The sequence below is a fragment of the Megalops cyprinoides genome, chromosome 17, assembly GCF_013368585.1.
Source record: "Megalops cyprinoides isolate fMegCyp1 chromosome 17, fMegCyp1.pri, whole genome shotgun sequence".
Taxonomy (NCBI): Eukaryota; Metazoa; Chordata; class Actinopteri; order Elopiformes; family Megalopidae; genus Megalops; species Megalops cyprinoides.
The window spans coordinates 7362592-7390532 of NC_050599.1; the positions used below are offsets into that span (position 1 = coordinate 7362592).

General features: G+C 41.6%; 1 protein-coding gene across 2 annotated transcripts in view; it reads left to right on the top strand.

The window, feature by feature from the left end:
* Positions 1–27941, top strand: part of si:dkey-71h2.2 (low density lipoprotein receptor adapter protein 1) — a 38045-nt gene that overhangs the window by 8708 nt on the left and 1396 nt on the right. The window contains exons 2-9 of one of the 2 annotated variants that reach the window (XM_036550237.1): positions 11292–11434; positions 14300–14412; positions 19477–19591; positions 20277–20349; positions 20818–20907; positions 21436–21563; positions 22927–22961; positions 27497–27534. In XM_036550237.1, coding sequence (XP_036406130.1) covers positions 11292–11434; positions 14300–14412; positions 19477–19591; positions 20277–20349; positions 20818–20907; positions 21436–21563; positions 22927–22961; positions 27497–27533 — 734 coding nt within the window. In that variant the 3' untranslated portion in view covers position 27534. The remainder of the gene's footprint in view (positions 1–11291; positions 11435–14299; positions 14413–19476; positions 19592–20276; positions 20350–20817; positions 20908–21435; positions 21564–22926; positions 22962–27496; positions 27535–27941) is intronic. The other variant, XM_036550236.1, reaches the window with a different exon arrangement.

Consider the following 27941-nt stretch of genomic DNA (forward strand, 5'->3'; position numbering starts at 1 on the left):
ATCACAATGTATTCAGTTGTTGACCATTTTCGTTGGAACCTGCTCTTTATTTTGACGACCCACTGTCAGTTTGTATATTTGATGATCCAGCAAACACCCCAGAAGTATAACTGAACTCCTTGAATCTCCACTCTACGCTGTCTCAGTGGAACCATCCCGGAGTTCACCGTTTCTTCCAGGCTCATTGGATCTTCCTGTGGTTAATTAAGAGACTGGAGTGTGTTTTCCCCCATGTGTGCGCACACACACACACACACACACACACACACACACACACACGTACGCATGCTCAGTGCGTAAATGTGCGGTGCTAGCTTTTAAAGAGCTAACACCGGAGACCCAGGGTAGCGGCGAGCAAATTATTCAGAGATGTGCGAAGCCCAGCACACCAGGCTGGGAGGGAGCGGAGAGGTGGGGGGGTTGGGGGGTGGGTGGTGGGGGGGATAGGCTTTGACTCCGCTTCCCTCCTCCGTGTTTGAAGTCCCGGGGAGATGTCTGTGAAATGTGATCTGCGCGTTGCTGTGATGCGAAGCCCCGCTCCTCTCGCCTCGTCCTCCCTCTCTCCCTTTGAAGCCCTTCCTCTTGTTTTCCCCGTTGTGCCACGTGTCTGTTCCGCTCCGTCGCCGGGACGATGGCCGCCCCTCGTCCGCCGATCTGTTCCGGCTCCCGCTTCTTTATCCCGGAACTCTCTCGGGGGTCCGGGGGAGCGGCTCTGTGACAATATCCACTGGTGCCACTGCTGCTGACACCAGCTGGTTCAGAAATAGACCACACTCATGCGTGGCAGGAAAAAACTAAGCTTGATTTTGTAAAAAAGGCCGTGGATGACAAATATGACAGAATTCATTTCATCATTCCAATTCAGTCACAAATTTGGGGAATCTGTGTTTAAAGGCCTAGTACATTTAGCAAAGGTGGGTTTGGTTAGCTTGGAGCACTGCAGTTTCACACCTTTAATGTTAATACAGCTCTGCCCAAACACACACACACACACACACACACACTCTTTGACTTAATGTACCCCCTTTAAAACTGCAGCCATTGGTAGATCCCTGTCCCCTGTCTGCCCTGATAACCATTTATTGTGCTGATGCATTTATAAATGCAAATATATGTGCCTTATGCCAATACAAATAAAAGGCCATGAGGTCAGTGGCCCAGAAAATTGAGACTCGTAGCTGTGAGATGTAATGGAGTCCACCAAACACTAAGAAAACATGAAACATGGTAATGGATTAGAGCGGATTCCCATTGGACATCTATACGGCTGTCAGATGGCTCTGGCGCAAATGAGATCAGCTGGCTGGATGAAGTAGATACAGGTTTGCATGTTGAGCATTGGGGTTTGGCTGAAGGTCTGTTTTTCTGTGCGGCGAGAGGGGGCGGGGTGGTGGGGGTGCTGCCGATTATGTCTAAAGACACAGGGTCTGGTGTAGATTAAAGGATGAGGATTATTTCGTGTGTTGTTTGAGTGATACAGCCCAGTAAAGCAAATAAAATGCATGTATTTCTACTACGGCAATGAATGAATTAAGTAAGAATTCAGCCCTTAGGAGAAGCTCTGTTTGGCGTATTCTGTGTCATTGGTCAGTAAGGCCCTTCTCCATAGCCTTTACTGTGGACTGTGACATATGGCAGGTGGTTCCAATGTCATTTCATAATTAATGCACCACAGCTTTATGGGGCATATGCTCTTCCATATTCAGAGTGCTTCAGTAAGCAGTGATGCAGCAGTAATGATCACAGGGGGTCAGATGTCCCTGTTCCCTGTTCCATACCTCAACAAGGGCATTCTCACTAAAAAAAAAAAAGAAAAATCCACTCGAAGCGGGTTTTAAACGGGTGTATAGAAAATAATACTGCTTTGTTCTCATTTGATCAATGTTTTTTTCAAGCTGCGTTAAAAATGCAAACTGAATCAGTTGTGAACAGAAGCAGCCTTATCGGGCGGTCACGGTTTAAAGAAACTTCACGAATCCACCAAATCACAAAATGATCTGTTGTGGATGCGGGACACTTTTCTGCAGTTTTTCCTCTCAGCGGGAGGCTGATTTGTAGTCGTTGTGGCTGATAGCGGATGTCTTGGTTCCGCTCTTATTTTATCACCGCGGAACTTTGTTTTGTTTTGACTTTGACTCAATGCTCTGTGATCTGCTGCCTTTTCCTCCCCTTCATAAAGTACAAGCAAGCTTTATCGCCGGCTCTCCCTTCTCTTATCTTTAAGGCCTTGCACGGTGATAAATGGTGTTAAACGTGACCTTTGCGTTTCGTTTCTGTCTCTTTTATCAGCTCTTCCCAGTTTAAACGGATGCAGCTGTACAAAGGGGAGACATGTTGACACTCCTGGTTTTCTCCTTTATCTCAAGGTTTTTGCTGTTTAATCATATGTATTCAAGGTTATAAGCTATAAGCTTGGAGTAAAAATAGCCAATCAAGTATAGAGTATAGTAGACACTTCTCACTCTATATGTATGCACTTCCATTTCCTCAGTACGAACATGCACAGGACTTGTGTGACAAACTCATGTTTTGAGTTGCTATGTTTTTGTTGATATTAATAAAAAAGAAGCCAGGTTCAATAGGGGACACTAATATCATAACATACAGTTCCTCCAATGTTTTTCAGTCATGGTTTCAGACTTCTGAAAATGAGAAAATTAGTCAAACTTTATAAACCGCAGATGCCACACTCTACCAACATTAGACAGTTCAATCAAACGAGGTCAAAGAAACGGTGATTACAGAATAGATTTTTAATGATTCGTACACTGCTGAAACTGAAACTGGCATTCCTCTCCAAAAAAAAAAAAAAAACAATGGCATAAGATGCTTACTTACTTGTAAGTAATGTATTAATGTACATTTTATCTTTTGATTGTAAAGCATAGACTGATATTTTCGCCTCAAGGAACTGCAATAATTTCAGGTTATATTAAGATTAAGAATTTTAACTTTTATTTCCTTCAAAATCAAACATTACAGGGCCATCTTTTAAACACAGCAATGTCTAAGTGTTCTTTGTATATTCACAGAAATCTGGTCTCGAGAATCCTGATTCTGATTAGATTCCTAACATAAATACTGATATCAATGTCAAACATTATAAATTTATTGAAACCATTTTACATGAAACACATCTAGCAGTGTAAAACTAGACAAGGGAGACAAAGGCAAAGATTGTCCTGTATTTACAGCACAAGCCCTCAAATCTGTTAAAATCTGTCAGCAAGGTAGAGATAAACTAGCCGTGGAATGACACATGACCTGCATGGATCTTGAATTGATACTTTTCTTTTTTTTGCCGGTCAGTTTGGAGATGTGTTTTTCTCTCCTGTCTAGTCTCCTTGAGTATGATAACTCTGTTATTGTGCAGTACAATAAATTGAAGGAGTACTGGCTTGTCTGTATTTTTGTATTTTTGAAATACTTTTTAGCTTGAGGCAAAGCTATTTAGGAATGAATCAGTGTTTTGGTGTTTACTCTAGTAATTGCTCTCCAATGTATTTATAGACTTGCAGCCCTGTGTGAACTCACTTGTCTCCTGGCCGTACCCCTGTCCATTTAGCCTAATGGCCTTTGGTTCTGATTATAGTGTAATGTGATTTGTGGTGATTTATTGCCATTCTAAAGTTATTTCCTGAAAGGATAGCTTTAAAATAGCACAACCAAAATCAGAAACTCCACTTGTTTAAAGACAAATTATAAATAATTGGTGAAATGCCCCTCAGATTGCATGGTAAACATTATGTTTTCTGCTGGTTGATTTAGGTTTTTTTAATCAATGTCTGTGGCTGAATATTAATTTGATTCTTGAACCTTGCAACCCTGTAAATAGCGCCATCCCATGACATTTGGGCGGCCCTCCGTGCGAATGGCACATGACGAAAGCAACACGTTTAAACCTCTATCCCTTCAACAAAACTACAGCCATGTGGATAAAAATATTCTCCATGTGCTGGCTACCATGGGTGAGATATCAGGTGAAGTATCCCAGCGATGTCAGGAAGACAGAATGAAATGGGGTTTTCGTGTCAACAGAATACTTATTTTCCTCGAACCCTCAGAGTGGAAGCACGCAGACAAGTAATGCAGTGATGTCACTTGGGAATTTTCCGGGAGGGAGGCAGGGCCCAAGCTGACATTAACGAATTCAGCCAGAGGCAATTAGCCATCTATAAAGAATCGAAAACATGCCTCTCCCCTTTGAAGTGCACCTCACTTCTCACTTCCAGCCCCTGCGGGGGTGGAGTCACCGTGATTTTTTTTTCTTCTGTTTGTATTGAGAAGCGTTCGGTATGAGGTAATATTTTACAGCTGAGTTATTTGTGATGTTTGAGTGTCCTGCGAACCGTGACATGGGTCTGTTGGTTTTCCGGACGTACCGCTCGTTCCATGAAATCAGTTATTTGTGTGCCGCAGAATAAATATAACACCATAATGCACTTCACTATGTCCGCATAGCAAGGAAGTAGAGAGGTATTAACATTATCTTGGGGGTAAATATGGCTTGGATATCCTGATTCAAGCAAGCATTTGATTACAGCTGGGGCCTGCCTCCCCATCTCCCCCCTCCCCCCACTCCCGCCCCACCCCCTTCCAAAATGAAATGTCTTTCTATGAATCGAATTTACTCAGTCGTGCTTATAACTGATGACAAGAGTTCTAATTATGATCATGTAAAGATAAATACGTGAAGGAGTAGTGACAAATGGAGATTCCGGCTGAGGAGGGATTAGTTTGAAAATTATACTTTCTTATCATGGCCTGTGCTTGATCGGCTTCTGTAACATAAGGATTTGACTCATTAAATTTAATGCATCTACTGTGTTGAATTATTTACCAGCTTGGATTTAGATGGCATGACACAGAGTGATGGTGGCATATGCACAGTTTAATATGCTGAGGCTCTTTAATGGAATTTGTATGGATGAGACAAGGCATTTAATTTAGTCTCCTGCAGGGCTTTTCTCAGTTTCAGGGAGTGAAATCATTGTTGTACTTAAAGATAGTGAGCTGATAAATAAAACACACACAGTAATGTAAAACCAATGTGAGGTTTTGTGATTATATGTGTGGATGTATATGTTTATGTACAGTATGTGTATTTGGATGCGTTTGACCACACTTTGTATTTCCGCAGATGCTTTTCTGCTGAAGAAAGCCACCAGTTGAGTTTTTAAAAATTTGGAGTATTGTTTTTGAAGTATTAAAGCAACAAAAATGAAACAATTATTAGCATTCAGCTGCCTGGTGATGCACTTCCATGTGTGCTTGCATATAAAACTTGCAACTGTCTATCAAGTCTGAAGGTGTGATTTCTCATGAACAAACACAACTGATGTTTGATTCATTGAGAGTAAAGATGAAGCTCTGCAGTATCTTGCCAAACTGATCCTGCCTTATTTCTGTGTCAGGGTGCCCAATCCCTGATTGAATTATTGCAATTCCAAGAGCTCAAGGAGCTCTTACATTTCTCTCCCAGTCCACGTCTCCTTGACGCATTCTTATTCTTTTCCCAGTCTGCATTTTCACAAGGCTGTCAAACTCGCTGATAGCACGGTGCTAAGAAATTGGCTAACGCTTGTCATCAAAAAAAATGAACAGAGAAGCAAAACTTGCAAAAACAAAAGTGGAACAATTAATTTATATTCACACCACACAGGAACCACAGCTGTAAACAAAATAAGCTCCCCTCTGCAGCCACACACCTGCGTTTAAATGTCTCCCGATTAGGACAGGTGTGACTCTAATCAGAAAGTGGTTAGCGACAATTATGCACACAATGACCTATGTACAAACAGGCAGTTGCAATTAGACCTTTAACCGTTTGAACGCAGTTGACGGAAAAGAGCTCAGATGTGGTGAAGTTATCAAATGGAAAGAGAAGGATCCTTTTACAAACATTTAAACAATTAACTCAAACTGTTTTGGGTAATAGGTAAAGGCTGTCTTTCCCATGCAGCATCATTTGAAAGCATGCCCTAAGTAGATTGGCTGCTTTTTATATTATCATGTTAAGGACTTAAAGTGGGTACTTATGATAAGACTAAAACATAAAACAAAGATTAGTGGACCTTTGAAGCGCCTGAAATTTATGCCTGTGAGCAGGTAGGGTGACTGTCCTTCAAGGAGGCTATTTACAGGTCTATTGATCTCGCATGTATGATTAAGGGCAACCATGTCCTGAATAGCATGAAGCTCAGAATTCAAGTAGTAAACTGCCTTTTAAAGTGAACCAGCAATTTCCCTTTCTGACAAACGCAGTTTGATAACCACACATACCAAAGAATTCAAAGACATGAGAGTAATCACCACTCACTTTGAACTCTGCATACGTAAGCACACTCCTACTGCTCCATTGCATTTAGGTTTTTTTGATCGTTTGATTGGAGATTTTTTGAAGAAATTTTCCCCTGGGATTTTCCCTTTTATAAAATAGCTCTTGTGCCCTTGAATGTTATCTATGCAAATGTGCCTCCCTCTCACAGTGCAGCAAGCCATTTACAGTTCAGTGGAAGGTAATAGCAGCTTTCAGGTGCCATGAGGACACTACTCCATGTTAGGTTACACCCTGCGTGACAGCTAACAAGGAAACTTACTGTCATAAGTCCTCCCTTACTTTTTTTCTTCAATATACTGACCAATACTATATAAAAATTAAAATTAGCTGAAATTGCTAACACTGGCCAAAATTACAGATCCCTCACCACATAAATTATTCTCCACCATGACACTCACATTTTTAAATTGGCCACGTGATCTCTGTTGTCTTTGAAACGCAACACTGCCAGAATGCATTGCAGTCCACACATACAAACAGCCTGGGAACTGAATCTCCAGGCCGTGAGGTGCCATCTTGCTACTCTGCTGCTCCGCTTGTCAACACCTGCAATGACATCTCGCTGCTTTGCTGCTCTTATCGCCAGTACCTGAAGCCATATGCTGCTGCTCTGGAGCTGTTATTGCCAATACCCGAGACCGCCTCTCCCAGCCTTGTTGCTAAAACCCCAAACAACAATCAGCTGCTCTGCCACTCTTTATCGTCAACAATGTAGCTGCTCCAGCAATCAGTCGAATCAGACTAAGAAAAAGAAGGCCCTGAAACTTGTTGGACGTCCAAATTGGCAAAAATGGGGGGGGGGGGGGGGGGGGGGGGGGGTTACTCTGGGAATTGTGTCCTGGAGAGAAATGACTGTGGCACACAGCGGAGATGGGGGTCGCAGAGGCCGGGGGGGGGGGGGGGGGTGGAGCTGGGGAGAGGGGTTCTGGCAGACGGCATTTTTCACCGGGTCCTGCCGGGATCCAACACGTCGCACTAAATTCCGCTCCAGGCTGAACGGGGAAGCTTATTATGCCACACCTCGTTATAGCAGGTCTGACCATGTCCTATTTTCCCACTCAGGGTAGTGTCCCAGATTCTTATCCCACTCTCAAGGAAATATAATGGATCTGTTCTGTCTTTCGTCTCTTGCTGATAAATTTGAATGTAGAGAGTATAATAAATGGCACCATGCCACATGCAAACAACAGGAGCTCTATGTACAGTACAGCTAAGGGCAAGAGACAAGCAAGATATGGTTTCACATGTACTTATGTTTTGTGTTTGTTATGTGTTATCTGCTTAGACTACTGAGTCATTTCGCTGAGAGCTTCAAGCATCAAAACCTGCATAAATTTCTTATGCAATGTTTGATGTTGGTTGATTTGGTAAAGGCCTTAATTATGAATGCCATAGTAATAAAATTTTTAGATGCTTATGACTATTCTACATCTCTAAGTCCTAGTCACCAAAACAGAACTGCATTCTGTTGCGTTCTGCAAGTCCAGTCTATGAAATTGCATTTTAGAAGACTCTGAAGCTTCAGCTCTGAAATTTGAAGCTTTACCAAATTTCTATAACAGAATATACAATGTAAGAGGAATGTACTTAACATGGATATTAATTTTTCCATCCCTTGGTTCATCTGAAAATCTGTGTAGTGTATTAAATTGTATATCACATTCATGACTTGCAAATTGCAAATCATTTTTCTGCAATATCCTTCTAATGAAGGATCCCAGATAAGGCACATTTCATTTTATATTGTATTGCATCACACAAGTGGCAAAGATATTTCTCATTTGTGAATGTTCTCTTGTGTTGTGCAGTTTCATTCTCTTTTAAACAAGATAAATTAGTCTTGTTAAGACATCAGACTTTGCTGTTTTAAAACACTTCCACCCTTAAGATTACAAATGTCTTATTTTATGGCATCGTGCTATTTGCTTAAAACACAGAAAATTCCAATGAATGCCAATTAGTTCCATTAAATTCTCCCTCCAAACTATTCCACTTCTGGCTCCGTTGAACAAGGAGAACAAGCTCCATGAAAAAAGGAAGACTTCAAACGGACGGAGTGTAGGTAATGTACTCGAAAGCCTGAAGCATCAACACTGATCTGTTCAATAATTCATGTGTGTTGCCTGGTAGGGATGTGATATATCCTTCACGATGAAGTAGTCCTCGCTGGGGTGGCTCTCTGAGAAAGTGACACTTGAGCCCCGCATCCGGAAACATCTGCACTTTTCGGCTCCGGTAAAGACACGTTAACAGAAAATTCTGGCGACTCTGGTTCGATTCGGTTTTTTCGTGCCTGCTGGGATCCAACAGCTTCGCAAAGCAGATAGTCCTGGAAAATATAGCATGAGGCCATGATCCTTTAAAGAAATTTCTTTTTTTTTTTTCAAAAAAAAGGGTGAGGTGTTTATTTCTGTTACTGGCAAAACAAAGTACAGCCTTTGCTACGGACTGTTTGCTTTGATACAGAGATCAGCCCAATGCTTTAGAGGAAAACCACACTCCTGCAGTTCTGCTTCTTGTAAATTCCTCTCTTCATTTCAAATAAGCTAACAGCAGGCATTTGGGTAATAATGTGAAAAAAGGTAATTGTTAGAATTATAGCATAGTTGAATATGTGTTTATGGTATTTGCACATTACTGAAGTAGCCCGCAATTTCTGACATTTTAACGCTGGCTATGTAGACATGCTGAAATATGACCTATTAGTATTGTTCTTGCCCTGACCCATGAAGCAGGGCAAGCAAAAAAACAAAAAAAAAAACATGATTTGACTCCATTTTTTCTGTTATTCTGGGTTATGGTGGTCCCAGTTTTTATCCCTCTTCAGTGAGTTGATTGTGTCACTCAGAAAATAATTTTATTTCAAGTGGTCTATTTGCATGTTTTGAACTATGTTTAATATGTGAGGTATGTTACATAGTGGAGAGCAGGACAGCTACCTTTATGAAATTCCTGCTACTTTGTTCTACACTAATGTGAACAAGAAAACGTGAAAGGGGTCTTATTAAAAAGTGTTGCATCATGGGTAGAATGTCGCATCATAGGTAAAGCATTACATTTGGTTTGGTATGGGGAAGTTGGGGAAAATGAAATAGAAGTGATACAAACCTCCCATTTACATACTTCTTGGTTCCTCTGAGCTTAAGAAAAAAAACATGTTCTGTTTTTTTAACCAAAATGTCAAGCTGACTAAATCATATTGGGAGATTTCAGTGCGGCTTTTGTTGCGAGTTCTGTGAATGTCACATTAGGAAAAGACAGGCTATGCCTTGAGCTCAGAGATGTCAGTTTATGACTTGTCGAACAGTGTAAAATCCTACGCTAGCTCTCTGTAAAAACCACAAAAAAAAAACAATGCATAGAGGTCATTTGGAAAATAAAAATTTAAGGTTTTAGCTCCTGTAGTGGCCAGCAATATTGTAGTTGAGAAGCACAGTAAGAGGAGAATTTCTGCCCAGATGAAACGTGTTTGTTTTCTCTTCATTAAGAATGAAGGGCACTGAATTGGGGACATTCTTTTGAGGAATTAATAATTCAGACATACAAACAGAAGAGGGGAGTGTTTCTCTGCCCACACTGGCCTGTCTCAGGCTTGGGAGCAGATGGCAGAGCAGACCTTTCTGATGAAAGAGGAGAACAGAATGTTGGATGCAGTGTGCACATATTCTCCCCGTCCAATTTGCGCTGGCACAAAAACGCATAATTATCAGTTCGGGATGAATTTCTGAAAGGCCCATAATGTGCATATGCATTGTTCTTCTCAAAGTAGATGAAGCATCATTCTGTTATCAGCTCTAAATGTAGCAATTTTTTTTTTTTTCATTGTGGTCACAGTGTCCATATTTTTGCGCCCTGTCCATGGTGCTGGACGTGGTTTTTGCCTCAGTCTGGAGGATCAAGTCAAACAGAAATGTAAACACATGGACACGAGTTAAAGCGAGATATAACATATTGAACACATGCTTTGTAATGCATGTTGTGGCTATTTTTCAGTAGAATATCATTTTATGCCAAGGTTTAGCAATATTCTGCCTGACATAGAAAGATTGCACTGTAAGGTCAATGGTGCTTCATCATGAAGTCAGACAGAAGCAGCACATTTGTCTTGGACAGATGGATCTTGGGTCTCTTGTGCTGGTCCTGTCTGAGGTCCAAGCATGACTGTGTGGTATTTTAAGCGCACAGCATGGCATAGTTTACTTATTGCAGTTTTCTACCCAGTGCAACCCAAAAGGAAGCTGCAGTTCCACAGAGGAGCTGGTGAATGTACTGATATGCTAGTTGCACAGTCTTAACGATTAATGCAGTGTGTAATAGGATTCTGTATGCCAGGCTGGACCATGTGTTACAGAGAAAATATGATATTGATTTGTAGAGGAGACCCTTTATTTGTTGCTTTATATTCCAAAGTGTAATGTTGTCGTATTGAATTCTGTGGTGCTGTACCACTACTACAGTATGCCCCGACAGTACATTTCTCTCCTGGTGATTAGATTAGGCGATGCTCTAATGCGGGGAAACTTACAGCACTCACGTCTCACGCAAACACATTTACCGGAGCCTGCTTTTAACAGGGGGTCATGTGACTGGAGGACCTCAGCCAAGGACACAGCAGCCTAGGTCTGTGTAGAGCTGCAGCTCATAGGCCTCAAGCGCAGGTCACTGACTATGGCTGCAAGTGGCTGACTCCCCCCTGACTGACTGCCCCCTCTGGCTGCTCCTATGTGCTGACTGACTCATGACTGCCCCCTCTAGCTGCTCTGTAGTACTTCCTAATTTATGACTGTTGCCTCTAGATCTCCTGGGGTATTGACTGACTCATGACTGCCCCCCTCTGGATCCTCTGTGGTACTGACTGCCTCATGACTGTCCCATCTGGTTCCTCTATGACACTGACTGACTCATGACTGCCCCCTATGGGTGCTCTGTGGTGATGCCTTGTCTCTTTCAGAGCTTCCGGAGAACTGGACAGACACGAAGGAGACGCTGTTGGAGGGTATGGTGTTCAGTCTGAAGTACTTGGGCATGACACTGGTCGGGCAGCCCAAAGGGGAGGACATGGCGTCTGCCGCTATCCGACGGATTGTGTCCATGGTGAGTGAGCCCTGCTGCCTCGCTCATCCGTTACAGTACGCTGAGCAGTTTTTCTGTATGTACAACACATGCATTTTGTATAAGGCAATCATAGCATCATTTCTGGGGATACTCCTATTTGGTGCTTGCAAAGGAAGTCCAAGTCCTGTGTTAACAGAGGTTTATTATAATTGGAATAATCAGCATATTCACTAACAAGCCAATGTAATTATTAATATTAATATTACTGTTGTATTTGGTAGATACTCCTATCCATTTTAACTAAAAAGGCTACCATAGTGAGATACATTAAGAACATGTAGGAGCAGCACAACATGCAGAACAGCCAGAAATGTTTAATTCATAACAATTACAAGTGTTTGTAGAAGATACTTTCACTGACACTGACTGTCACAGCTGCCTGTCCATGCTGTGGATATATTTAATATATGATTGTTGATGCAGTATTTGAGATTTGGCGTAATGGAAGTATGGTGTAGCACATATGGAGCTGGTCTTGTAACCGGAACGTTGCAGGTTCAGAATATACACTACTTTTGCATCATTGGAGCAATTTTCTTAATCTAAGATGGATCAGTAAGAGGAATGGTTTGGTAAAAATACAAGGCATCTGAAACAGTGCCAGACACTACAACTGCCCAGATGATGATTATACAAAATGTTCTGATGTGCTGGTTTAATCATTTCTGAATAGCAAGCAGTGATAAATCAGTAAACATCTCACATGGTGACAGTTTGACAGTATTCCTATAATCACTGTGTGTCATTTTGTGCTGCATACTGGAATATTCATTTATATCCATGCATCCATTATGGAAATTGGATCACAATGCATTTTAAAGCAATGGTGATGTTACATTAATCACATATCATTCCTATAACCTATGGCTTTCTCCCCACAGATGTTGTGTTGCTTGTAAACTTGTATGTCTATTATAAAATGTAATATCCTCATAATGCATATTATTCCAAAGTCTTCTTTTGTCTGTTTTAAAGTATTTATTGCTATTATTTCATGTATCTTGAGTGTATGTTCATTTGTTTAATGATTGATGATTTTGCTACTGCAGGTACTTGTGCTACAACATGTAATTATGTCACTGTGGCTTGGCTGTTGGCTGGATAGTTGTTCAGTTAAAGCACCAATAGTGAAACAAAATTATTTTAACACATGAGAGTGCATGAAACAAAGATGTGGTTTTTCCACATGCATATGACAATGAGAACCATGTGGATTGTGACATATGTTTTATGAACACACGTTTCATAATTTTGTGTCTATATTCTCACTGTGCTCGTGCACAATTCATTCATCACAAATTTCGGAAACCCGTTAATTTCATTTAACGACCTGAAGCCAGGGTCCTTTGATAATGACGCTGCATTGAAAAGAGTCACTTCTCAATTAGAATCGAGAAGGATGGTGCTGTTGGGATACGGATTAATTTGATGTTCTGTGAGACAAAAAGGGGAAGAGAGGAGTCAGCCGTCTACTGGTTCCCCTGGCAACCAAGCCGCTTGAATGGGATTAGTGGTGATATTTGTTGTTTCCAATCTGATATTCACTGACGCTCCGGCTCTGAGGCTGCATGCACAGGAAAGTCCACCTCGACGGCACGATGCTAAACAATAGATCGGTTCTCTGTTCACAGCACAAAGAGGCCGTAAGCGTGCCAGTTTGTGTAAGACGCTACCTAAGTGCCTCTTACCACAACGCTGTTAGCAACTATGGAGCCTCCCCTCCTCATTATAACAGCATTTCTCCAGACTCCATTTCCTCTTGCTTTGTTACAGTAATAATACTTGATGATGTCTGTCTCCAGGGCGGCTGGAATCCTCTGTAGAAACAGCCAGTTCTATTCCAGTCGTCCTTGAGAAGTCCTCTTTTTTGAAAATTGTAATCCCCCTTCCTTTCCCGGTTTTGGCCCTCTTTCTTTTTCTGAAAAGACCCGCCAGTACTGTGAAAATAGGCATATGTGGGTTACCTGTTTCGAGGCACACACAATCTGCACTCTGGTTTCAGGTGTATTTGAAATAACCCTATTGCTGTCAGGAGCTACTCTGACTGTAATAGAGGACGTGCCCAAACTACGACAACAACAAAAACTAAATGATCGCCCTGGAGTTGTTTCAGTCATAGGTTTTTGTGAGAATGAGAGCACATTACAGTTGATTACAGTTCAGATTGCAGAATGTTAAGAGTGTATATTTGAGGTGATGCATCGCGCAGAGAACTAAGAAGATTTGAAATGCTCGGGGAGTGCAGAACACAGACAGCAGTGTGCCGGAGGGCAGCGTCAAGCTGGGTTTTAAGTGTGAAAATCGGTGTGAGGACTGCGCGGTACTGAAGAACATCCACACACGCAGATTAGAGCGACACGTGTGTGTGTGTGTGCGCGCGTGTGTGTGTATGTGTGCCTTGGGCGTCCGGTTCCCCTGGTAATGAGTGGGTGAGTCACTGCCGGCCAGACCTGGAGCTGTCGGTCTGGGCCAGGAAGCATGCAGCGCGCCTCCTGTCACTCCGAAAAGAGGCACCCAGTACTGGAGACGTCCCTTGACAGCAGCCCCCCTCTCTCTGTGGGGGGGGGGGGGGGGGGGGGGGGGGGGGGGGGTGGAGGAGCCTTGATTTTCGCTCAGAAACCTCCCAAGGATGGTTATCAAATGTATATTTTCTGAGCTGACTGACTGTGAAAGTATCTATTAAAAGGCAATTACCTTGTTTGCAAGCACTTGGGCGCATGCTTAGACATGTGTGAAGAATTTATATCCTGTGGTTGAATATAAAATGTGTTTTTTTTTTCCTGACAGCTTTTGCTCGGTGGCTGTAGGTGGTTTATAACTCTCTCACATGTGCTATGCCTACAGGCACGGGCCGGAGCAAAGAAGTTCCGGAAAGTGACTCTCACAGTGTCCCCGAAAGGGATCATCATCTCAGACACAGAGACCAATGAGCTCATCGAGAACGTGTCCATATACAGGTGGGTGAAGTGCTGCACCTCCTCTCCTCTCCTCCTCTCTGCGTTTCTCTTCTCCCCTCCTTTCAGCTATTTCTGTCCTTTTTACACCCCCTCTCTTCCTCTCTTCCATCTTCTCCTCTCTGTTCCTCTGTTCTGTTCCCCTATCCTGTCCATTCTGTAGGTTTTCCCCTTTTTACCCCCTTTTTTCTGTATGTTTTTCCGCATCCTTCCTCTGTCTTCCCCTCTCCTCTCTGCTTGTCCTCTCCTCTTTTCGTGGTCTCTCAGACATGCACATATTTACCATGCTAACTGGGGCATGCCATGTGCTTGCCATAATCAGGCTGATTTATCATGAGCTGTCCTGGCCTGGCTGTGATGTTTGTTAGATTGTTCATACTGAAGTAAATCAGTGCTGGGTCTTACATTTTATCTGACTCAGTATATGTATACAGACACGTGGGCAGTAAGGCAGAGCTCTTTAGCTGCTTTCAGATAAGACACATGTGTGCAACAAATGCCAGAGGTAATCAGCATGAAACGGGCAAGGTGGGAATCTTTTCCCTCACTCTTCGTTGAGTTCAGGTACCTTGAACAGCGATAGCAACCTGAAAACAAAAGGAGCGGGTCAAGGCTAAAGTCGTTATGCTAGCACCTGACTGATCTGGAGCAGCTTGTGAAAATAACAGGCTTTTTTTTGGGATCAGCGTTGCACAGATTCACTGATCTCTGCAGCCAGTGGATTGACTGATAGGCTGAGCTTGGGGAATGGGATGAGTCATCCGGTCGAGTCAAAGTTCAGCGAATCTGTGCTTGATCTTGACAGCAGTAATCCAAAAAAAAAAAAAGACAATACTCTGAGGACCAAAGAGGAAGTGGCACAGTGTTGTTTCCTGGTGTGCTGAGGGGATGTAAGCTATACCACTGCCCTTGTTATGCCTGAGAATCCAATGCGGACATCTCCCCACTAGAAAAAGAATCTCTCAGCACAATTGCCCATCCCCTGAGGCTAACATCATCACGGGGATTCTGGGTCTCTTTGAGGTCAGGGCTACATGTGTGTGTGATTTTATGCCTAAAGAGTGCATCTGGTTTATAAACTGTTTGAGTCTGCACCCTTTTCCTGGTCTGTTACCATTCTGGAAACATGCTGTTTTATGTCCTCACATTGCGAAAAGAGATAATCTTCCCCCGTGCCGTGGAGGGTAGAGCCGTGCGGTGCTGCTGTGTTTTCTGTTTATCTCTGCCTTTGATCACCGCTGTCAGAGCTGGAGATAATGTTTGGAAACAAACACAAACCCCTCAAAGGGAGGAGCTTCACACAATTCCAGACAAGAACAGGAGGAGGGGAGGGAAATGCATAACGACCGAAGGTGAAAAATTTTATTCGGTTTTATTTATATTTGGTGATAGTAATACGGGGTTACTCTTCTCCCTGGACTTAGCAGAAATCCAATGCTAGGGTCTTTCAGACTGACTTGGCTGGCTTGCTTGTTGCAGGTAACAAAACAATAAATAAAGGCAGTGATTAATAATGTATTCTCTGCCAGGGCAGAGTAGCTAAGATCAAACTCCTTTGATGTTATAAGCTTGTATAACCTTGGCTTACTCTTTACTGCTTTAGCTTTGCAGTACCAGGGATAACCTGTAGGAGGCCAGAGTGTTGCCAGTGTTGCATGCCGTTTTGGTGTGTCCCTAGATGGAGGCTCAGAGCCATTGTACACTTTAAACAACCTATTGCATTTATCATATCAGACATCATATCATATATTATCAGATTAATTGTAAGGAGTGTGGGGTTCCCAGATGTCCTGGCCAAATTCCCTATCTGGATTTCTCAATCTGGCTATCTAATTATACCCTAGTTTAATTAACCAGATAAATCCCTCGCTGTCCATGGCAGCTGATGGACATTGTGGTGTAAAATGGCTGCCATGCAAAACCCATGTGGCTAGCCATTATTGTTGGATAACATAAGTCCCAACCACACTCTGAAGCTCTGAATTCTCAAAAGTAGTAAAGGGAGCTGGATGTATCCAGCTAATTTTATTTCATTAAAATGGGCTGAAAAATGAAAACCATTGAACTTTTTTTTGGATGTGCACACAGAGCAAATACCCTTTCTAAGGATGATTCGTCCAACCAGACACTTTCCCTGGCATTATATTATAATAGAATGATCTTAGCTGAGTTATTTAAAGCGGATAGATGTTTTGATCATATCTCATGTGTTTTCATTTATGGCCGTGGTCATTGAATTACATCAGACAAACAAGAGGAGTTTTGAGCGCAAAGACCTTGATCACATTTTAGGGGTTAACTCTACCTTGGGTCATGGTTTGCAAGTTAGCATTTGGCCTTGTACAGTTTGGTCATGCAAATATAAGCTCTGTTCATTAATTCTATCAGGAGTGGGGTCTGAATATTAACTCCAAAAAATGAATTTAATCTGTAACTTGTTTCTGTTTCGAGAATATTAATTACACCTGCAGAATGTGTATCAGAATACTAATGAGGAAACAGTCTGCATCAATGCAAGGTGCTGGAAATGGTAAGATTAGCCCGCCGCAGCAGTGCTCAGAGCAAGGAGCGCTGTGTGATGTTTAATGTGTAGTGTACACTGTGTCTAAAAACCTACCACTGCACCAGTGGAAGCAACTGTAGGGACCTGTCACTGCTCTGAGGAGGGACTGTGCTCACAGACAGGAACAAAAATGCAGCTTTTATAAACCGAGCTGCATTATTCAAACTGCCTTTTTCACACGCTTGGACTGAAATGTTCAGATTGGAAAAGGGACAGCTGTTCCCAGCCATTTGAAATAGTTGAAATTCTAGTTATTTTAAAATTGTTTGGGGTTATTTTTTTTTTATTCTAACTTGGAAAAAACCTCAACTCATGTAGGTCATCCTTTCTCTCATTTCTGCGGCACCACGTTATGACGATGAAGAAGTGGGATCGTTTCTTTTGTGTGTGTGTATGAGTGTGTGTGTGTATGCGTGTGTGTGTGTATGCGTGTGTGTGTGTATGCGTGTGTGTGTGTATGCGTGTGTGTGTGTGTAGGGGGCGGGAAAAAATGCATGAAAAAATACTGAGAGAAACTGAGAGAATCCTGTCGTATCAACTTGCGCATTGATATTTAGGTCAGGCGTCACAAACAGCTAACAAACAACAGTTTCTCAGCGCATCTGAAGCTGAGATCTGAGCTATGGTTATTTTGCTGCAGTTGTCTGATCACACTAATTACATTAGGGAGCTTTTTGAAGTGGAACACAAGTTTGCCCTCAATGCTCTCCCCAGGTATTTAGTTAGTAGGCATATATCTGTGCGTCTGTTTCCCATCAGTATAATAGATCTTTTATTTTACACTCACATAGCTGTGATGAGATTGGTTATGTGTTTAACACTGTTCATTGAAAAGGGCCTGCTGGGATGCGAAAACCTTCAAAAAATATGAGCCCAGTGGACAGGAGTCCAGCTGTGCATGACAAAGGTAGCCGTCAGAGGACCGAGAGGCCGCCATAGAGGAAGCTGAAAGCTGGAAATAAACTCAGTTCCTATGGGGACCAGATACATGCACGCACCTTGGACAGGTTGTGAGTCCATTGCACCAAATTAAAAAACAAACAGGCAGAGAAATGGCCAGCATTGGTGAGGTCTTCCCCTTTCCTCTTCTTTGTTGTTTGATCAGTAGCTGCTGACTGTCAGGGCAGGCACTAAATCCCATGGACCCTGATGTACTGTCATTGCAGAAGCTGTACCTATAAAACTGTTGCCTCTTGTTTAAAATGATGTGTGGATTAGAAGGAGAGCTTCATCAGCTGGTCAACCGTTAAACAAAATCCGCATGTATGTCACATTGTGTACTGTCTGTACCGAACGTAGATCCATCAAGCTTTCCATAAATTAGCCCATGCACTGAGATGTTTTCATGGTCTTAGGTATCGTTTTGTCCTTGATAAGCAGAAATGCTATCAGATGTATCCCTCTGACGCATACATTACCGACAGCTCCCCACACAGAACTGGTGTATTTATTACATTACTGGTTAAATCAATACCTCTCCTGTCTTCCCATTAAAGATGATGAAGCTAATACATTATTGCGCTTTTCTGCGGATTGAAGGAAGCAGAAAATGGCCATCAAGTAATTTGAAACAACTTGGTGGTTTCAGCTGAGATTGCTTTTTTAGATTACTATTTAAGGTTGCTTGGTAGATCGAAGGTCCTTATTTAATTTAGTACCTAAGTCAGACATTTATAAGATGTCAAGTGTTATGAGCCATTATTTCAGTGTCTGTTAAAGACTACAGGTAAGCAGTGCATTACATACCTGAATTTGAAACAGGCATGTGAAATCCTTCTTTTTGTAGATTGTAACATTTTTTTTTTTTATTATTATTATCAACGTCTATTGTTGAAATTTTCATTTCATATGGCATTCCTCCTTAATCACAATGCACTGTGATTGGCTCCCATTATACTGCGCAGCTAGCAACCAAAAGCCAGTGTAACTGATAAGAAAATAATGCAAAATCTACATCACTTCAATTCAGAACACATTATCTGTATGAAAATCACAAAAATACAACCTGAGAATGATACATTTAAAATAATACTGCTACTTATGAGACTAATGCTAGGTTACAGCACATTATTGTCATAGAGGGGGCACGCTTATTGACTTACATAGGTTTACAGTTTTATCCATTTTTACAGCTGGATATTTACTGAGGCAATTTTAGGTTAAGTACCTTTCCCAAGGGTACAAGAGCAGTGCCCCAGTGGGGAATCAAACCAGCAACCTTTCAGTTACAAGCCCTGCTCTTTACCGCTACACCACACTGTTAACACTTACATTGCAATTTGTAAATGTAAGCTGTTAATCTCTCATACCTGGAGGTGAGTACTTTTCTACGCTTCCAAACTAAAAATTCAGCAAAAAGATGTATACCAACAGTCTGGGATTAGACTCATTGGACGTGTCTTTTGGGCATTTTTAGACGGTTTGGGCAGTTCATTTCAGGAAAGGCTGCATTTCCTCCTCAGTCACTGAATGATGGGGCTGCTCCATTTCCCTCTTTTCTGTAGAATCTCTTACTGCACTGCCGACAAGACTCAGGACAAAGTGTTCGCCTATGTCTCGCAGAGCCAGTTCAATGAAACGCTGGAGTGCCACGCCTTCCTGTGTCCCAAGAAGAAGATAGTAAGTATGCAGCGCCTCACTAGTGTTTGATAGGACACCGTCCCATTTGTGTTTATTGCCATTATCAAACACACTAGGCATCACCATCCAATGTGATGGCAGCGCTTAACCTTGAGTAACCCAACTAAACGATGGTTCCTTTTTATTTCCGTTAACGAAAAAAGTTGTGTAGGCCTTGAAGACGCTCACTGTAACTCCTGCTTAATTTGTTAATTAGGTAAGCACAAAGTGCAGTGAAGTTAGATTGAGTCTGGGCAAAGGTAGCAGGTTTCTGATTAATTCATATATCTTTGCTAGTTCATATATCTCAAGAGATTCTCAGCCTTATGGTGCTGGTTTTCAGACTAAAGATGTTATCTAGGTTTGGTTCTGGCCATTTCCAGTCTTGACACTGTATTAATTATTGATTAAAAAGCAAGCTCAGATGAGGCACCTGTCAAAATTCCCATTGTTGCAAAATTAAACTGATGGTGTTTTACCACCATCTAGTGGTCCCTTAAGTTCTTACAATGTAATGATAGTAATGATAGAGTGCAGCACAGGATTGGATCTATCTATCTATCTATCTATCTATCTATCTATCTATCTATCTATCTATCTGTCTCTGTCTGTATATGACATCATAAGATTATATTGACCCTAACAACATATATGTGACTGAGGTTGTTTTCTGTGTCACACCTAGGCTCAGGCCGTAACGCTGACAGTGGCTCAGGCCTTCAAAGTAGCCCTGGATTTGTGGGAAATTGCTCAGGAAGGTGGGTTGCCTGTCTCCCCTCACAGTCCCTGTGGTATAGGACAACAACTGCTGGTCCCCATGTTCCATCACACACCCTACACAGTGCTCATGTTCCACCACAAACCCTACACACTGCCTATGTTCCATAACACACCCTACACAGTGTCCATGTTCCAGCACACACCTTACACAATGCCCATGTTCCACCACAAACCCCACACAGCAATCAAGACTGAGGACTGTTTGATTTCTTCTGTGGCAAAGAGAAAGAGGAGGGTCACATTATACTTCATTGTGTTATTCATACGAAGAATGACAAGGGGGTCCTGAAAGTTATCTTCCTGTTTTCTCAATTATTAAAGTCCAGTAGATGGATGAATGTATCATATATCCACACACCTATGGCATCTCTGAATGATGCTGTCTGGCTGCAAAGCTCACAGTGTCTCAAAGTTAAGCCTCACTGAAGTTCTGTCTTATTTCACAGACAAAAATAAGAAAATGCACTCGTGCTGTTCCTGTTCAGTCAACGACTGCCAGGTGGAGAGAACAGAGAGATCGCCGCACTGTGGTCCAGGTACAGTGGAGCTTCAGCATCTCACAGGTGACCTGTGAGCGCTGTCTTACATCACCACAGGTTTACCTGGAATAAGCCCCCGTGATCTTACTGAAGATTGTCATACTGTTCGTGAAGGTCCGTGTGTATGCTGGTCCCTCCCTAGCCAATTCCCCTGACGTAATTTTTTTAATTCGGATAATTAGCTGAATGCATTCATACCTGTTGAAATGCAAGAATACACCACAGTAGCAAATGTCTTGAGTATAGGGCATCAAAAACATTTGTACATGTAAAAATGTCAATCTGAGTAAATGGGCTAATTGGGTAATTAAGCAAAGAGTGTGAGCAAAGAACTCTGTACCTCGCTTACACTGAGGACCCCACATGGGTGTATTAACGGCCTGAAATATATTTTTGAATAATTTCTCTCTGACGTGAAGTGTTATTTCTTTATTATGGGACCCATGTGTAAGGTACAAATGTAGCTGTCTGCTTGTCCATGCTGCTCTGTCAATACAGGCCTGGTTGTTTTTCTCTGTGCTGCAGATTCTGAGAAACACAAAGCCCTCAGTAAAGAGGAGAAACTGAGGAAGCCATTTTTCTCCGCGTCATTTCACTCGCCCTCACCGCGTGGCCACCCAAAGCAAAGACGGCCAATCAAACACGACTCCTGGGTGGGTGATACAAGTTGGTGTCGTGAAACAGACAGAAACTGCACTGGATTCTGTGGTGGGGGGTTTAAGGGCACCCCCTAACAGAATGAGTCAGACTTGAAAATTAAGCAAAGCACTGATTAAGAAAAATTTAAATGTCGTGCTTAAAATGTAATGCTTAAGTTCATTGCTCAAAGTTAAGGATAAAGCACATTGCAAGGGCTTTTACCATCATCACTTAGGGAAAATCTTAGTCCCAGATGCAGGGTCACAGAGAGGTTTTGAGATGCAAAAATATGTCAGTACTGAAATTGTTCTCAAGGCCACAAGTAAGTGTCATTCTCATAAATATACTAAAGATACTCATAAATACGTTTAATAAATGATGTTGGTATCTAGTGAAGTTTCTTACAGAAGACATCACTCTGAGAACAGAATTCAGTCACAGGAAAACATGCATGATTAACAATTTCTTCACATTCAGCAAATTGAATATGGAAAAATATAATCAGAAATGATCATATTTAACACATTATGTGAGTTTGGATTGTTTTAGCTAGCGTTTTTTATTTTGTAGTGATGTGCGAGGCTTTATGAACATCATATTGGGTGGAGCTATCATGGGTGTCCCATTAATTTGATTGGTTGATATCAGCCAATGATTGAGAGTGTTGTATATGACTAATCCACTCATTATGGGATGTTTAAGCTTCCATGTCCCCACAGTTATTACTTCGCAGCTTCTGTTTGAGCTATGGCTGTTGAAGAGACATAACCTCACCACTGGGTGGCGCTCTATGCCTACAGAATGCTGCCTGTGTAGACTCCATGACATTGCCAGCCCTGTTCTGAATAGATTTATTCCGTTTTGTAATTCAGTTGGAGGCCCTTTGATTCTGCTCTATTTCCCAGGTGAAACTTCTGACTCTATTAATTTTACATTGTTTTTTAAAAAATATATCAAGGATGGCACTAAGTTGCCAGTGTGGCAAATTTCCCAGCCCTGTTGAATGCACTGCTTGTAAGTTGCTCTGGATAGGAGTATCTGCTGAATTAAAAATTTAAATGTAAATGTAAAAACATGATACTTGAATGATAGTAATTAGTAATCTTCTATCTTTATGTATTTTTTTTGTTATATTGAAAATGAAAAGAAGAAACATGACAAATGTGTGAAATCAAATGAAACGTTCCCGTCATTATTTAGCTGTATAACAATGGTTCAGTTTTTAGCTATTCTAAAAACACATAAACTGCTTAAAATAATGTAATGTTGCAAAATAATGTAGTTAATGTTTCAGAATTACCTACTGATGAAGATGGAGTAGAGTGAGCATGAGTGACGTTTTGTTGGGTTTATGTATTTTCCTGTTTTCATTTTTAGGATGTGGATGACGGACTTGATGACGCCTTCTCGAGGTAGGACAGTTTGCACGCTGCAGAGATCCTAAAACCATCACTGAAATGTGAAACATATCCATTAGTCATCCCCTTGCCGAGGGCGGAGTGGGTTTGCTGTTTTACTTGTTTGTGTTTAAATCAGTTGAGTTTACTGTGACATTAAAAGAGAGAATTTAATCCTGCTCTGGGCTTTGGCCAGAACTTTGAGTTGTTTATTTGTTTCTAAATATGAATTCTTGCGTATACTTGCTTGAAAAAAAGGATAATATTGTCTGAGTAATGTAAAAATGAACACATCCTGAAATATGAAATATATAAATTCAGCTTTCACTGCAGATGGGAATCCACTCAGCCATTTTTATTTTCAGTGTGTAAAACAAAATATGTTTACAGCTTAAATGATTTCCGTGTACAAACTACATTCTAGCAAAAGTTAGATACATAGTGAAAAAATGATGGTAAACTACATAATACCCTGCAGTATGTGTAATTCCTGTTGATCTGGCAGGCTCAACAACCACATATTATCACAATGTATCCCGAGGGTAAGGACACACCAAGGGAGAAGATACAATAAATGTCCTGATGTGTTAATTCAGAAGGGTTTATAACTCGGACTGCTGGGATACTTCAGGGTTGTGTGTGTGATGTGCAGGGAGCACTGACCCAGTGTTCATTTTAGAGCATCTACAGGCTTGCATTATCATTACCATCACAGCAGAGATGCACTTTCAGAGTCAGCAGGACCTTGTGTTGGGCGTTGCTGCTCATGTTAGTCTTGGCAGAGCATTTCAATGTCCCACTGTGTCCTGCATCCCAGATATCCCTCTGCTACTGAAACTGCCCTGCCGCCTCGGTGGCGATGTTGCAGATATTACACCCCAGACATTACAGTCTCACGAGGACAATTGTGTGAGAGAATCTGTGTGCTTTCAAGTGAGTTTGCGTGTGTGTGCGTGTGTGTGTGTGTGTGTGTGTTTCACTGGATTCCTCTGATCCAGTTGGCCCAATTTGTTAATTAGCTTTACAGTACATTGAAATTGATGTGTTTCCAACTGATGAACTACAGTAAATGTGAAAAATTGAAATACTTATTTTATTGATTATGAAAAAAAGGGAAAATGTCAAACTGAGCTATTGCTAGATCTAATTAGTTAATTAATAGTGTGGAGGAAAAGCAGCAGCATTTGCAGATTTTGTTCCATTTTCACAGAGACAGGTGTAAAACCCTTACTGAGCACGTTCAGGGCTAAATTACTGTAATGTGTAATTTCATTCATTTTAATAGTACAAGCAGATGACATATTTGAAAAGAAGTTGTTCATATTTATATCAAATATCGTGTGGAGTTATGTAAGGGACTAAGAATATCAGAAAAACAGTCAACATTCCTGTACATTCATATTTTTTTCATAACTGGCTGAAAAGGAGGTCTGTCTGTGGCACTCATCTACAATTTATTGGATCATAGTAGTCAGCACCAGCAAGTCTGTAGTAACCTGGAGTGACGTACCCAAGCAGTCGCCAAAATCGTACACCCACACCCACATCAATTATTAACAGCCACTTTATTTACACTGACATACAAGGAAAACACTGCCTTGGGCCTGGTTCAATCTCCTTTATTCAGCACAGGAAGTCTCTGTCCTAGGGAAAGCTTGTAGTTAACGTAAGGAAGCCATGTGTGATTCCACTGACTGAGATTAAAAGCCGTCAGTGTGCAGAAGGGGGGGGGGGGGGATCACTAAGTGTGCTTTAGGCAAAGGCACGGGGGGGTCACCTCCAGAAGGAGTCGTGGTGAATCTTTAAATATTGTATCAGCCAGATGCTCGCGAACACTCTTTCCTCTTGTTGCTGAAGCTGCTGTGTGGTGCATTGCAGGGGGGGGGTGACCCAGGGCAGCTCCTGTGGGCTGTCCTTAAAGACATGCTGTCCTTTCTGGGGGGGGGGGCATAGCAGTCAAAACGTAGCCTGGCTGGAACAATCTGAAGTCAGGAACTGATTATGAGTTGAATGGCTTCTTTTCTTCATGTTCGACAGCAATAACTTGGGCAAACAGATACTGCAAAGATTTTGAATTATGCCTTTGTGTATATGTAAAGGAGGCATTGTAGAGTTATAGGAGTTGCACAACTGAACACAGAGATCATTCGTTTAGAAATGATTTAACTGACTCTGGTTCTCTTCAACTCCTGAGTTGTATCTGTACACTAATGTGACAAATGCATAATACAGTAACAGAAGTCAGTAGCACTTTGAATAAACATGTTGCACAAAGGCATAATGTCTGCATGCAGTCACAGCAACAAAGTCAGATACTGTAGTGTCTTAAAAAAGCCACCCGGTTTATTTTCCTCCGTTGGCTGCAAATGAGCACAGGACGGCTGGAGGCTTTCTTAAAGACTGCAATCAATCACCCGACCTCCTGGGTAGCGCGGCGCCTTTCGCCTGCCTTTTCCAGAACAAATTGATTAGGCTGGTCTTTTGTACACTTTATAAAATAATCACATTCTCACTGAAGGGGAAAGAGAAACAGAGACGTCCAATCAGAACGTGATACGCTGCGTCCAAAGCGGTTCAGATGTCAGCGGGTTTGGGCTGCGTGGTAGATGCGTTTCGAGCCAAACTTGTCTCATTCGCTTTTCTTTCTCTGGAGAGAGAGACAGTGAATGAGAGGGTCTTTCACAGAATGTGAAAACAGAATTGCTGAAATGCACTTAGGCGTTCAACTTCTGTCAGCAGAATAGCCCTGTTTTTGCTTCAATCTCATTTAATTTCAGTTCAGAGTCTTCAGTGAAGACTGACCTGTGTATTCATTTTAAACAGTAAACGCAACTTCCTCGGTTCTTACAGTGCTCAGGGTTACGATGAGGCAAGCACCCAGGAAACTGTTACTAAAAAGATGAACCTGCATATATTATTCATATGAGCTTTTAACTTGACATGAAAGCATTCAAAATGTCTGGCTGGAGTTTCTATGAGCTTCTTCACAATTTAATGATTGTCCTCATTCAAACCTGCAGCCTCACTAGCTAAGTTGAAGCTAATCTCCCAGATGGTGTAGATAATTTATCACAAATAAAAAACTGGTTCTCCTGCAGTACAGAGGAGGGCAACAGACCTGCAATAAAACTAAATGGGTCTTGCAGCTAAGCATTACTTATTATAAGGATCATGAAGAACAGGTAAATATGAAAAACACCTTTAAAAAACAGTCAATGTAGAGAATCAAAATCAACATGCAGAATCTGTTAAAACTGTCTAGGGACACGAAAGCTGAGCCTGGCTCTCTGTTTCAAACCTTTGGCACAGACACTTTTGCCAATCGGCACAGAAGCTTTTTTCCTGAAAATTACGAGTAGTTTGTTATTTAACATTTAACATGTATTGTATCCTAGCGAGAAAATACAGAGGGGTGCAGCTGCAATCCACAGGGGTGCACAAAAAGTCATAAATATTATGTAGACATCGGGATATAAGGAGAATACTGGGGGTGCACTGAGGTCCATCTGGGGGTGCAATGCACCCCTAAACACCCTCATAGCGCTGGGCTTGATTGTATCTCTCTACTGAATCTGTCTTGGGGCTTGAATTTTTAAGATTGCTGTAAAAACTTGAAATTTGTAAATGAATTTAAGGGAAAGTATCCAAATCTGATGCTATCTGATTAGGATGCTAATTAGAAATGCTTCTTGTGTCCTGATACTCTCCCCGTGTTTCATTCTCATATAAGCAGCAGAAGTGCCTTTTAAAATGACCTGACATGGACTTGTCCTGTTTCCATTTCATTAAACGTGGCTAAACATAACACATGACGGCACAAAGAGTGTCTGTGGGTGGTGGAGACGGATAAAAGCCTTCACCTGGCTGAGCTCTGACCTCTCTGTACAAATGCCCTCTACGTCAACAGATCCAATTGCTTCTTTCCGACATTATGCTTTGGTTTTCCTGGACTGATATTCTTTTGAACCAAAGTGCTTTCGCCTTCATCATCTTAACTCTTTGCCTGCACCATCTCATACATTCTGCCGCAGCTCTGTCCTCAACTCTGACATTGTGGGAATTTATTGATCTCAGCTGTTGACTCACTTCTTTGCAATTTTCACTTCCTTGTTCGATACTCAGGAATTGGCCTCTGCGTGCTGGCACTGTAAAGCATTCGTCATTCTTTGGAACTGCTTAAAGGGGCTATGGCACCTAATACATGACGAACACAAATTAAGCAACGGACTAAAACAGCAATCATTCATCCAGCTTCTTTCGTCTGACTTTTTAACACTGTGAAATGCAGTTGTACACAAAGCCTGAATGATCAGGGCACCAGGAAATCCTGTTCTATATGTAAAATGTGCCTGAAATTCACGCTTCTGATATTTTGTTCTGCATATACACTTTTAAAATCTATCCTCTTACCGTAGATTTTGTGATTATTTCAGTATTTTCTAAGACCAATGACTGTTGAATGTATTATAATAAGGGATTGGTGTCATTAGTTGCGGGGGTTTCACCATGGTGATGAGTGAATGTATGTTTTGTTTCTCTATGACATGCAGCAGTATGGATGTCGAAGATATGGACACAGGTAAGTGAGGTGAGACTTCAACAGAGCAGTTTATCCTTTTTATCCCTTACTGGTTTTATCTCTTTTATCTGTATCTGCAACATATGTTATGTCATGTATGGTAAATTGTTTTTTTGTATGTGGCAAATTGTTACGGAATATGACTCTGATTGTAGCCTTTTTCTGAATCCGAAACCGTGAATAGGCTACACTGGGATTTAAACTACAGTCCGCAAGTTTGCAATCAATTTACCTGTTGAAACACACACATACAGCTTGGTTGAATATCCAGCTGAAGACGATTTTACCTCAGGTCCATTCAGTCTAGCCTTAACTTTGCCTCATGAATATAATAAAGCTTTATTCTTTTTGCCTCCAATGCTAGGATATGAATTCATTATTTGTTATATTTAGAAAATAATTGAAATAAAAAAAAC